This window comes from Hyposmocoma kahamanoa, unplaced genomic scaffold (genome assembly GCF_003589595.1).
Source record: "Hyposmocoma kahamanoa isolate Upper Pololo Valley unplaced genomic scaffold, ASM358959v1 129, whole genome shotgun sequence".
Taxonomy (NCBI): Eukaryota; Metazoa; Arthropoda; class Insecta; order Lepidoptera; family Cosmopterigidae; genus Hyposmocoma; species Hyposmocoma kahamanoa.
In genome coordinates this window covers 2,182,280-2,196,331 of record NW_020653460.1, presented here as the reverse complement: position 1 = coordinate 2,196,331, position 14,052 = coordinate 2,182,280, and the positions used below count along the sequence as shown (strand labels likewise).

General features: G+C 37.6%; 3 protein-coding genes across 3 annotated transcripts in view; 2 read left to right on the top strand and 1 right to left on the bottom strand.

Annotated features, from left to right (window-relative positions):
• The window catches only part of LOC113240293 (N-acetylneuraminate lyase-like), a 4,895-nt gene extending 1,019 nt beyond the window's left edge, over positions 1–3,876 (top strand). The window contains exons 4-7 of the mRNA XM_026477558.1: positions 490–658; positions 1,019–1,164; positions 3,209–3,380; positions 3,596–3,876. Of these exons, the coding sequence (XP_026333343.1) occupies positions 490–658; positions 1,019–1,164; positions 3,209–3,380; positions 3,596–3,741 (633 nt within the window). The 3' untranslated portion in view covers positions 3,742–3,876. The remainder of the gene's footprint in view (positions 1–489; positions 659–1,018; positions 1,165–3,208; positions 3,381–3,595) is intronic.
• Positions 3,877–4,612: 736 nt separating this feature from the next.
• Positions 4,613–10,782, bottom strand: LOC113240272 (N-acetylneuraminate lyase-like). The gene is made up of 5 exons (XM_026477530.1): positions 10,708–10,782; positions 10,475–10,643; positions 6,836–6,969; positions 5,538–5,709; positions 4,613–4,767 (listed from the first exon to the last, which is right to left on the bottom strand). Exons 1-5 carry the CDS (start codon positions 10,780–10,782, stop codon positions 4,613–4,615), a joined length of 705 nt encoding a protein of 234 aa, XP_026333315.1.
• Positions 10,783–12,187: 1,405 nt separating this feature from the next.
• Positions 12,188–14,052, top strand: part of LOC113240271 (L-asparaginase-like) — a 58,533-nt gene continuing 56,668 nt past the window's right edge. The window contains exon 1 of the mRNA XM_026477529.1: positions 12,188–12,354. Coding sequence (XP_026333314.1) covers positions 12,227–12,354 — 128 coding nt within the window. The 5' untranslated portion in view covers positions 12,188–12,226. The remainder of the gene's footprint in view (positions 12,355–14,052) is intronic.

The following is a 14,052-nucleotide window of genomic DNA, read 5'->3' as shown; positions in this document are numbered from 1 at the left end:
TTTTCCTTTATTTGGTCTAAGTAGCTGAGCTTGGGATGACCTCTTCCCCTCGATCTTTCCCTCCAAAATGATCTTAAGGAAGATGTCGGGTTGTATAAAATCATTTTCCTAGCTCTACACTCTTATAGTATTCAGGATCGTTCTTTTCTCGTTTAAAATAAAGTTTATTGGTTGTAAAAAAATTGAGAGAATCTTTTTTAGTAGAAGTTCCTAGTGGGTCGGTTCGTCTAGGGAAGTACCCTTACCTAGTTCTGCCGCCTTGCAGTAATGTGAGCATTACTGCATTCCGGTTTGAAGGATACTGAGCTGGTGAAATCACAAGGACATTGGACTTGTCAACTTATGTCTCAAGGGAATGGGCGTAATGGCAGTGCCCCTGAGATCTCTGCGGCTTAAAGCTCTGAGCGGCACTGCAACTGTTATTAACATGCGTGTCCCTTACCACCAGATTTACGACTTGTTAGTCATAAAAATGTTCTCTTCTTTCAGGCTTCCTATTGCCAGTCAGCTGGGGTAGACTCCCTTCTCACTCTCCCTGAGCTTTATTTCAAGCCGTCTTCAGTGACTGAGTTGGTGAACTACGTAGAGATCGTAGCCAAGGCTGCACCGAAATTACCTGTGCTGTACTATCATATTCCTAGTATGACCAAAGTTGAAAGTAAGTAGCTCGCGTTATCTCGTTACATATTACTAGTTATACCCCTGTTGTAGTCTCAGGTTGGGGCTCTACATACCCAACCTTGAATCTTAAATCTTATGGTGTTCGAAGAAGGCAGACTTTTGAGTTGTGTCGTACAAACGGATTTTTAATAAAATACAAATTCAGTAATAGTGAAGCACCATACCTATGACTAGCAATATAAGCTATACGCCTATCCATAACAGCTGCAGCGCCACTCGTCTCTAAGTGTTCCAATAGTAACCATACTATATTAGTCTTGTAAAACGGCTAGATTGTAATTAGTTATAAGGTTTTGTTTTGCTTTATAACAAATTTAAAAAAATTCGTTTATTTCAGTCAATATGCCGTCGTTCGTAGCAGTGGCCACAGATCGTATTCCAAATTTCAAAGGCATCAAGTTCACATCCAACGACCTTAGCGAAGGGGCACAAGTATTCAGAACGCTCAAGGATGACCAGGAAATATTCCTTGGCGCTGATACGGTAAAGTTAGTCTAGAGATAGACTTGTGAAATTACATGCGTGTAGCTTGGCTTGCTCGTGACAAGGAAAAACATGCAGCAAAATCATTGAAACGCTTGTAACGTGTTGTAGGTAACTTGTCCGTGCATTAAATTTAGTAGCAGTAGAGCTTCTTGTGAAAGAGTTCGTCCAGGGAAGTACTGCCATCTTATCTATTTCTGCCGCCAAGCAGTAATGTCAGCATTACTGTGTTCCGGTTTGGAAGGGTAGGAAGAGGGAAGGGTAAAAATGCTGGTGAAATTATAGGCACATGGGACTTGTCAACTTATGTCTCAGGGTGACGGGCGCAGTGGCGCACTGCCCCTGCGCCCGTCACCCTGAGATTAGATTAGGTTTTTCGATTTAAGGAGCTGAGTGGCACTACAGCTGTAATGGACAGGCGTGTAGCTTACCTACAGGTGCCCGACTTGTTCGTCCCATCACTTGACAATAATATTTAAAAAAATTCCATTGCGGTTTTTTTGCGGCTATATTATTATTGATATAATTTTAGTTTATGCAATTGCACTATGTTTTTTTTATGATACCATGTGACGGGACCATCGGGACGAACAAATCGTGCGTCTGGTGGTAAGCGACACGCCTGTTCATTACAATTGTAGTGCCTCTCAGATCTTTAAATCACAAAGATCTGAGATGCACTGCCACATCGTCACCTTGAGACATAAATTGACAAGTCCCAAGTGCCTCTAATTTCACCAGTGTCCTTGTCCTTCAAAACCGTAACGTAGTAATGTTAGCATTACTGCTTGACGGCAGAAATAGGTAAGGTGGCAATACTTCTTTGGACGAACTCGTTCACATGGAGCTCTACTGCGAACGGACAATGGATCCAGGAGACAAAGCGGGTAGGAGTGCTGCGGTGCGTACCTAAGAAGGCGGCGGTACGTTGCGACACCCCATTGCTCTTATGACAGTCGGCACATTGAAATCATACCGCTGCGATGACACGACGCACCGGCTGCGCCCGTGTGGCATCGCTCTAATAGAAACAATAAGTCATGCGCCTGATGGTAAGCGATACGCCTACCTATTACAGTCGTAGTGCCACTCAAGATTTATTAAATTGCAAAGATCTAAGGAGCACTGTCACTACGCCCGTCTTGTGGCATGCAGTTGACAAGTCCCAAATTCCCTGAGAGTGAATAGGCATTATTTAGGTGTGCATGCCACATCCTCGACCTCATCGTCACTTTCCATCAGGTGAGATGGAGGTCAAATGCGCACTTACTTTTTATAAAAAAAAGGACCTTTAGTTGGAACGAAACGACTGCTAAACTAGGCTAACGCCTATTTAATGTAAATCAGAAAAAACATGGCAGCGGGAAATGAAAGTATTTTATTCGGATTTAAATCGCGTGTATTTGTTTTTTTCAAACAAATCAACGATTCAGGCCCTTACAGTTTTATGATCGCGGCTGATCGAAATGATAAAGTCATCAACCACATCTATTTTTTTATAATTTATTTATTTATATTCAGGTTACAAAAGATCCACATATATAATAATATAATACAGCACTAATGAGTAAGTATTATTCACACGTATTGTCTGCGACGTGAGACGCAATGTGGGCGTCCGGTAACCGGCCTTGGAAAGGTGTCATGTCGAAGGGTGTCATGTACCGACGCATGACACCCTTCGGCCAAAACTCGTACTACACGAATGTCGTCAAATGCTGAGTTAGTACTATCACCACAAATGAATTAAAATTCCCATTGTGGCGGGACCACAAATGAATTATAATTCCCATTGTGGCGGGACCCCAACTGCTGGACCTTCAGGGTAACATTGGCTTTTACCCATATTACTCCACAACATCGGCAGACTTTGTGGAGACATTAAGCCGTGACACGTACAACAAGGGTGTCCGTATCACTGGACGCAGTAAATGATTACGGCCAGTATAATATTCAATAGTGTTCCAATTTAAGTAACATGTAGCTAACCACAGGTTTAAATCGATTTCTGCGTTTTTTTGGACGAGAATTTTCTGCATTTCAGTTAGTTGCTCCAGCAGCACTTCTAGGCATTAAGTCCAGTATCGGGACTACGTGGAACATATTCCCAAGACTGGCTCAAGATATTCTGGATGCTGTAGAAACGAACGACGTTGCCAAAGCCAGAGTTCTACAGGAGAAACTAAGCTTAGCAGTCGAGGCTCATACTGTTGAAGGTAAATTCAAACTCCAAGGAACCTCTATCTGTATAAAAATAGTGATTTGTTGGGCAATTACTAAATAATTTTAGTATAATAGAATAAAAGTTTCTTTTCCTTGATTTTTGTTAATTATGATATTATTTTGTAATAGCATACTTAATGGGATCTGGGTATTATAATTTGTAGGTCGCAATTGAGATATGGTTCTGATGGCCTTTTTCTTATTTCAGGTCCTTGGGTGCCGATAATGAAGGCAGGTATGGAAATAGTAACTGGTATCAAAGTGGGCCCCCCGTCTCTCCCCCAGAGGCCACTGACTGATGAAGCCCGAAAAAGGATTCAGAATAAACTGAAGGCATTGGGACTTTGTAAATAACTTACTTATTTGCATACTTAAATGAAAAAAGATCGTATATATTCCAATACTTTTGTATAAATTACGTACTTAAAATTATACAAGAAAGAAAATTTTGAAATTAAAAATAATATATTTTGTCATTATTTGATTTTTAATTCGGGACTTAATCACATATAAAACATATTTTAATTACCTCGACGTTTCGGACATATTGCGATGTCCATGCTCTCGAAGGGACTGAAGAGGCGAGTGTCAGCATCTTCTAGCCGTGAGAGATTTTCTAGCTATCCGCACTAGATCTTCATTATTTATTTGTGCACTAGGGTTCTCACTAGACCGACACACAACTGGATGTCGTGAGCATCGGGCTTGTCGGGCGATACTTGTCATTTTTATTTATGTTTGGTGGCACTGCAACTGTTATGGACTGGCGTGTATCTTTCCATCAGGCGCACGACTTGTTCGTCACTTACCTAATATAGTTCGAAAAAAAAATGTATTTTGTTTGCGATTGTCTTTTTGTGTGACGACACCAGTGCGACTTTATAATATGATAAGGTGATGGACGGAGGTAATTAAAACGACAAACTCCGCTGAGTGCGTGATGTACACTAAAATTTATTGTAAAGAAAGCATAATGTTTACGACCTAAATTAAGAACAGACACGTACGATTTATTCGTACAGATGGAATTTTGATCTTTTTTTAGAGTTACTAAGTTACTGTAGTATGGAGATTAGCAGCCCTCTAGAGTTATTGATCCATGCTAACATTGATTTTTAGCCACTGAAAAGGAATACAATAAAAAAAACACACTATGGATTTAATTTCAAGCAAATAAGTAATAGTAGGCAAGTACTATCTAAATGGCACCAAAACCTTCTTCTGGTCAAAAGTCAAAAGTCGTCGTTAAAAGATTCTTAAGGTTGTCTTTGATGACGCGCACACGTTTCTCGTCGAGTGCTGCCATCGGTCGGCGAGGCTTACCAACTCTGATGCCTGTCATCATGTACATCGCAGCTTTCATTGATGGTAGGAATTCACCTAGAAGAATAGTTTGACTTAAATATCCACAGCATAACGTATAACTTTTACTACATTCCTAGAGATAAGGAAATTTACAATAAGGGAGCATTCCAATGATAGCGATTGAAACATAGTTAATATCTTGTGTTGCGTTGGGTACAGATTGGCTGTCCATATTTCTTGTTTTTAACACTGTTTTTGTTTAATTGGTTACTTGTATAAGTTTACTAGGAGACCGTATAAATGGTTAATCGCGTAAAGCGAAAGACAACCCAGTGGCATTTAATTCTGTCTTTCCAGCTCACAACAAAAAAAAACTCTGTGAATCGAAATCAGCCGGCTGTAGTAAATGGGTACAGATCGGTTGACATTTCTTGTCTATAACTTCTTCGTTAATTAATTGCTAACTTGTATAAGTTTACTAAGGAGACGGTATAAATGGTGAATCACGTAAAGCGAAAGACAACCCAGTGGTATTTAATTCAGTCTTTCCAGCTTACAACAAAAATGCCTATTGATCGAAATTAGTCGGCTCTAGGTTATTGGATCGAGATCGGTCTGGACAGCCGATCAGTGTCAAATACATTTGTTGTATTTAACACTGTTATTCTTTGATTAATTAGTTACTTGTATAAGTGTTCTAAGAAGACTCTAAAAGGTGTTTATCGCGCCAGATGAAAGACAACCCGGTGGTATTTATATTATGTCATTCCGGTTCACAAACAAAATGACCAATCAACTCTTCTATACTCGCATTTGGATACGTTAGTGCCTTCAGAAGTAGTCACCTTGAGAAGTTATAGCGTCAACAATTCTATTCATCCTCATTTGTTGATCTCTGACACTCGCAACGTCGCCTTTCTTAGACGCGGCCACTATACCCTGAACCAGATCCGGTAACATGTTAGTGACAGTCGCAATGCTGGACTCGTGACCGAGAAGCACTGCCGGGGAAATCATCTGGAAAATATTTTGGGCTATTATATATTTATTGAAACATTTTTGCATTTTAAAATATAATACAAATGGCGGACTTAACGCCATAAGGTATTCTCTATCAGTCGACATTGGGCCAAACAGAAAAAAAAATAGGTTGGTGGTACTTAAACTAGAATCACAAAATACCATAAGCCAAACATTTAAAGTTAATTTATATTGTATAAAATTTATATAATATAACATAAACATATTTAATAGCTACGCATATAATAATTAACATACATGTGTCTTATAATAGTATATATATATTTAGCTGCTTTTCAAGAATAGTGGATCAAACCAAAATAGTTCATAATATAGTGTTATAATACAGCTGCATTCAGAATGTGCTAAAATTTTGTTATAAAAAAGACACCCAACTTTTTATTGATTAAAATAATCAAGTGACCGGTGTACTCGTATTATTCGTCGGCTTTGACGTTGGATATGTATCAGTTATTTCTATAACCCTCGTCCTTATGAATTATGTTGATGTTGAGATAGGCCACTATTTCAGAAAGCCATGGATGTATACCCACAACAACATTAATGCAGAGTACCTATTCATCTTACAGCAAAAAGGTGCTTGCGTAACATGCGCTTGACAGGTAACTTGGTCAGTCAGAGTTTGTCTTACGTGGAGCGGGAGCGCGTTCCAAAAACGGATTGATTGAAGGAAGGGTGAAAGAATTAGACAAAAAACCAGTACGGTGAAAAGAAATGATTAGGATAGATAGATAGTTACGGTTACGGAAAGATCGAAGTTCGCATCTCGGATGCAGTCGGGTCGAGCAAAATGGAGAAAAGAGTGGTTAATATTCTTTAGGATCTGCGTTCACGAATGGGAAACCAATTCAGTTGACGCCAAAGGCAGAGATATGACCATACTCGCAGATCAAAGATGAAACTAATGTCGTTGTTAAGAAGAAATATAATCGTATTGACGTAATAGTTATGGTCAGTAGAAAGAACCATTGTTTATCTATTTGCCTTGAAAACATTAGTATTTTTATAATATGAAGAATAACTTCTGTGGTGAATGTTAAGGGTGAGGTATGTACCTATTATAAAAGATAACGCAACTCGCGATTAACTTCAGTAAACTTACGTGGTTTCCGATGAAAATCTTCTGATCGTCACGCAGTAAGTCGTTAACTTGCATTGCTGCGTCCAGATCTGCCTTCATACCTTTAAAGTTCGGGATTCTGGATGAAGCCAGCGAGAAAAATTCTGGTATGTTCACTGAAAAAAAAATACGTCTAACAATCACAAAAGACATAAGTACGTAAGGCTGCTAACACATTGACAACATATTTGCAGTTAGTGTGTGAAGTCGTTATCAACTTCATGCCGCCGAGACCTCGACTGCATGTAGTTGAAAATGACTTCATGCATTAGCTGCATGAAGTCGATCTAGAAACCGACTTCATGCAGTCAATCTGTTAACAGCCTTAGATACGGTATAAGTACTGCCTCCATTTAAAAAGTTGCCTGCTACATTGAATTATGTCCAACACCTATCGGGGTTTAATAATGCTATCCAGAGTCATTGCGGAGCCAAAGAAGAGCAATGGTACCTATAATATTTTTTATGGTATAATATGAAGAGATTTCGAAGACACGTGTCAGAACACAAGAGAGAAAATTCTTACTCCTAAAAGTGTTTGCTATTACATAAAAGTCATGAAAATAATATGAACACATGAACCAAATTATATATATCCTCCTAAGACCCAGCGAACTACAATGGAAAAAGCGCTAAGCGCTCAGTATAGGTACTTTCAAATTTACTAAACATAAATAAATGCCTAAGAACCAAGCAAACTGTGTCCTAAGTTTTGGACGAAAAACATATTTTTCTCTAATACCCTATGGTCGAATGGAATATATAGTGTTAAATTTGAATGCGATATTTATAATGTACCTACAGTAGGGTTTTTCTTGATCATCGGAATATGTCTGGGTCTGATTCACTTTCTCTCTCTCTCTGAATCTCGGATTTCTTGAGCGAATGTTCGATTCAAGTGGTCTTAGAAGGGTAGCCTTCGGAAGAGTAGTCTTCCGAACAATAACTTCCGACGCTAGAGTTTGTCTCTGGGTTTCGAACTCTCTTTCCGCTGCATATCAATGATATGTGAATACCAGGTACCTTTGCGTGTGCTGATGACAGCACGTTGTAGATAGGCACTGGACCATTGCAAGGGTCAGTGGAAAGGAAATCCAGTCTTGTCGAGAATCCAAGGTTAGCCGTTTGGATTTGACACTCAAGGCAGTCTCCGGTTGGGGCGATGCCAATCATGTCAAATTTAACGCTACCAAAGCACAGGCGTGTCTTTTCTCCACAGAACGGAGTATATTTAAGTTGTCCCTTTGGGTTCCACCCCTACGTTGGGGATATTCCAAAGAACGAAGCGTTACGCTTCACATTTATACGGCGAACGGCTAAGGAGTGGAATTCTCTGCCTGCAGATTTATTCCCTGAACGTTATAACTTGGGCCTTCTTAAGGCGAGAATGAATAGGCATATTTAGGTGTGCAAGCTCCATCGTTGACCTCATCGTCACTTTCCATCAGGTGAGATGGAGGTCAATATTTTATAATAAAAAAAAACTTCATATATACATATATACTTCATATATATACATTTTGTTGTGCGCCTTAGGAGATATGTGAAATCTACCTATTTAGAAATAAAAAGTTATCGATCAATTTAATTCGTAGAATTTTCACATCTCTTTTCTGGAAGGTTGTTATTCTGCAGATGTGACCTTATTTCACCAAGGCTGCGAATGTAAACATAATTTGAATAAAAATGCTTCTACAGTCTCATCGTTCGGCACATTCCTCATATAACGAAAACTTACAAAATGATGGACAAGTAAATGAACTTCGTGGATCCCCTAAATACGCAGTTGGTGTTGAATTACGCTACACTCTACACCACTGGTGTTCCCTTTATTATTTTCAAAGGCTTCCTGTCAAAGACCTAACGTATAGGTATCGGGACTTCTCGGAACTGAAGGCCTACTCTCAAAATATACAACCGCAGCTGCGTACGAAATCAAAACGATCCGTGAGCTGTCCGCAGTCCGTTAGCCACAACGCTTTCGTTTTGGGCTTCGGATCCCATAGACAATAGCGGACCGATAACGCGAATGGTGACTCTCTTCTCGGAACTGATTATGCTTCAATACGCGTATTATTTATTGAAATTTGAGTACATTGGCGACAAATTATGTCTCAAAAAATAATATTATAGCTGTGTTTCTATAGTAACTTAGGTATTTAAACATTTTAGCCATTTAAAAAGTAAACATGAGTCAACCTTAGGAGCACTAGAGCACCTTGTTAAAGAATTCATCCAGGCAAGTACTGCCGCCATACCTATTTTTGATGCCAAACAGTAATTTTAGCATTACTGTGTTCCGGTTTTGAAGGGTAAGGGGTGCTGGTGAAATTACAGGCACATGGGACTTGTCAACTTACGTTTGAGGGTGTCGGGCGCAGTGGCAATGACCCTCATATCTTTGTGTTATGGCACTGCAACTGTTAGGGACAGGCGTGTCGCTTACCACCAGACGCACGTCTTGTTGGTCTCGTCATTTAGTATTATAGAAAAAAAACCTATATCTTGGAATCTTTAGTTTGTTTTCTAAAAGAAAAAAAACAAATGTCACATGCATTGATGACAAAAGGTATATGTCCACATTAAGAAAACGTTCATACTTTAGGTATATTAAGTCCTTCGAAGCGATTCGACAATTATTAAAAGCCACATGTGATCATACGTCAAAAGTGTTTTTGATCACATTAAATTTATAAAAATAATACGAATTATATACATGAAACAAATAATGTATATGTGAAATTTTATAACTTTCCTATTTTAAGCATATAAAAGTTATCGATTAATGTCATTCGTAGAATCTCTATTATGTATCTCTCCTGAAAAGTTATCATTTTGCAGATGTGGTCTTATTATAGAAAGGATGCGAATTTTAAGTTATTGATAACATAAGTATATATGATTAGTGAAATTATTATCATGGCATGTTTGCCGTGAATAGAGTAGATGATTTCCTTCCGAGTCTTTGAGCGATTCGGCTAATAGTATTGTAATGATAGTATAAGATTAGTTAAACGAACACTCCGTTTTAAAAATATAAAATATAATAAAAATTAATTATAATTTTTATTTATTATTTGTAACGCAAATTGAATTTAATTTAATTCTTTCGTTATTTGCTTCAATAATAATAATAATTTTCCGTTAATAATATTCAATTTGAATGTTATGTAATGTAATAAGAAATGTTAAATTTATTAATGGGTGTATGCCTAAATAAAGAAATATTTTTATAATGTTATCTTATATATGATTCTCGAAAACAAGTATTATAACATTCTTATAAAAAAAAACCGACTTCAAAAGTATTCGCTTTGTTAAGTACCGTGGTCTTCTCAACTTTATCTGAAACGCGGAATTTTTTTATATGGAAGTCTTGGTCAAAAAGAACAGGCGAGTTGTGAATCTCCTCCTTTTAAAAGTCGGTTAAAAATCGAAAAAGACAACAACAAAATTGGACAATTCAAAGGCAACTGAAAAATGTCTATTACGTATTGTTGTATGTCATTCATTGTTGTCATATAAATGTAAGGTTACAATATGCGTATAAATTTTCAAATTTTTAGATAAAATCTAATTACTTTATAAACAACGATGTTTCTTTCTATAATCATGACTTACCATTCACTCCACTCATCATAGGAAAGTGGTAATACAGGAGCGGGAGGGAGGGCGCGGCGTGGGACACATCTTCCAGGTAGGATACAAGTGAATCCACATTACGGGGCTTGTAGTAGATCTCTGGTAGAGTCATTATTGCGTCGGCTTTCTTCTCTTCAGTGTATTTTGCCTGTAAATATATTAACGTACATTCATATTTCTAAGTGTAATAAGTCTTGTGTTTCACGAAAAACCTGAATATCCTCAAGCGTGAACAAGTATTCTTCAGGCGAGCGTGTAATTTTCTCGTCCACATCTTCAAATATCATCAGGTGATATTGTGGACAAACGAAAGCCTACTTAAATTTAAAAAAATGTATATATACCGTGATCTCTGTGTATGTATGCCCGGTTCATTTTTCTTAATGGGAAACGTGATTAGACTGAGTCTTGGTTATGTACAGGGCCAAGAGCACGTCAAGCTTGACACTTCGTACTTTGGACTGTTCTTATCGTAAGCGGCATAGAGTTGGTTTTAAATCTTAAGCGTCAAGCTTGACGTGCTTTTGACTCTGTACATATCTAGCTTGCAAAAGTAACGCGCTAAATATTGTATGAAAATTAGTAGTCTCGCCACGGATGCGCCACTGCAGCTCTTCTACAAGCATCTACTTAGAAGACGCTCTAATAAGACAAATAGGGTAACTCCATACAAACGTAGCAGCGCTTTTTGTATGTGATCACACCCGCCTCGTGCGAGTTGTACGGTCGCACACATTCGCATAAACACGCACCATTTATTATATAATTGAAGCGATCGCTCGGTGTTTAAAAAATGACATCTATAAACATATTCATCGTTGTTTATAAGGTGGTTTGAACAACAGTGATTCAAATTCAGGATTCTTCAGAATTTCATTTCTATTTCATAGTCGTACTCCCAAACTGCCGCCATTACTTTTCTCTTGCAGTAACTTCATACCTTATCCACCTAGGAAAAAATAAAAATAGTGACAGACCACCATTTACTGATCGCGGCAGTATACATATTAAATGTTTTAAAAACAAGTTAAGTTTCTTACTCGTATCTAAAGGTTATTACTCAATATAAGAGTTCTTGTCAGATAGAGCGCTATGAACAATAATGGATAAATGTTCTGTCTCCCACCAACCACCTCCTTTTAATATACGTAAATATTTAGCAATTTTTAAGTGATAGTTTATATAGGAAATGTGACTATTTTTCGGGATTATTTGGTTGTATGTTTGTTTTTTCAAACAAACCGACGTTTTGGGCCCTTTACAGGTCCCATGGTCGCGGTTGACTGTGTCAACGCGATATATACGCGATTTAAATCCACAAAAATAGTTTCATTTCCTATTGTAACAATCGCGAAAACCTAAAAACTCGATACTTTATATTTTTATTAGAGTAGTTAATAGAGTTTTTCTTAAAGTATAAAATTGTTAATTAAGTAGATATAGTTAAGTAGGTATATATAAAATGAATTATTAATTCGATTGCAATACCCTAACAAGGTCCATGTTTACATGAGATACCATCCTCTGACTCATGATGCAATAAATAAATAATGTCACGCTTTGCGACGTTGCGTTGTAGGTACTACATATAAATCAGAACGACATGCCACACGGTATGTTGAAACGGCGCGTCACTGCAAACAACTTAACCATACGCAACGCTTGTGTGTCATCGCTCTGAAACTTACCATTTCTATGACTTCAGGAAACGGTACACCGCCAACCTGAGCAATGATCTTAGTATGGGCTGGTTTCGCAGCTTTCATCCACGCGTTCAAGACGCTCTTCCTTTCCTTCAAGCTCAGGGTCACATTCTCGCCTGTAGTCCCACCAACTGTTGAAAGAAAATCCTTGATACCGTAGGTATTTGTTGTACTATCATTTAGCATCAAACAGTAGAAAAAACAAATTTTATATGCATTGATGACAAAATGTGTATGTCCATATTAAGAAAACGTTCGTACTTTAGGTATATTAACTCCTTCAATTCCAGTCACTAGTAATTATACTTGGTAATTATTAAAAGCCACATGTGATCATACGTCAAAAGTATTTTGTATCACATTAAATTTATAAAAATAATAGGAATTATATACATGAAATAAATAATGTATATGTGAAATTTTATAGTAGGATCTTTATTATGTATCTCTCCTGAAATGTTATCATTTTACAGATGTCTTATTACACAAAGGATGCAAATTTTAAGTTATTGATAACTTAAGTATATATGATTCACGAAATTATTATCACGTGGTAATTAATTGTGGAAATTATTATCAAGTGAAGTGACGTGGTATGGTCATCAACCAGTTATCTAATATTCGATTCTAATATTCAGTCAACCGTGACCATGGGACCTGTAAAGGGCCCGAAACGTCGGTTTGAAAAATGTTTCATTTCCTACACAAATTATTGCTTTAATACATACTCAAACTCAATCAGTGGCAGGTTGTGATGAATGAAAACATTTTTTTCAGCGTTGGTTGGTAACAAACGTTTGAGCTTTTTCTCATAAGCAATTCCTGCTTCTGAAAGTAGCCTCTCACTATAAACACTACGGCAAGAAGACGCTAAATAAATCTTAGCAAGTTTTGACAGGCTTGGATACTGCTTTGCGTTTGCTGACCACCACTTGTAAGGATCTGCTGTCTGATCTACGCGAAATAAAAACATCCCACGACCGTTACTTCCGCATGCAGCGCAATGAGACAGGTCGTAACAGGTCGCGCTAAAAATACACAGATCTCACGCCGTCATTCGGCAGCCGAATATTCGGCGCTTCGGCTGAGAGCGTGGCCGAATATTCGGTATACGGCCAAATCATTATTCGTGGCATCTCTAGTACGTATTGAAAAATCCATTCAGTGATTTATTAATACAATTTAAAAAATCATTAATACATTTAAAAAATTGCTTCTTAAAATGGTCTAATCTACTTTTCAAAATGTGCACTTCTTAAAATATTCACTTCTTAATATGTCCACTACTTAAAAATGTAGATTTTTTATAGTGTCCACTTGTGAATAAACTGTTTATAATAGTTTTGTGGTACAATAAATATGTTTACTTAGATAGATGATAAATATGTTCACTTTTTAAAGTGATCACTTCTGGAAATGACCACTATATGAAATGGGGAATAGGTGCACTTTCGTAGTGTTCCTAATGTCTATAGGCTATAACTACATTCCTACTCGTATATTATCTGAATTTTGGTTTGAAAACTATTAAAATAGTACCTAGTTGTAGCCTTACCCAAGATAGCATGAACTCCATGACTGGTCAAGTACTGTAAGTACCCTGGGATGATGTTCAGGTCGACCTCACCATGGTCATCTATTGGGGTGAATACTGGCGCCACCACTCCTTGAATATCGAAGGAAACCTAAACAAGTTAATGAAGATAACGGCGGATATAAGAGAGACCTTAGAATAATAACGCATAGAATGATAGTTTCATATCAAACGAACTGTCACAAGTGAGGCAAAAACCAAATTCATGTAGGGGTAAGCAACTTGTAACTACGCTCGTCGGCACGCACACAAATATACAA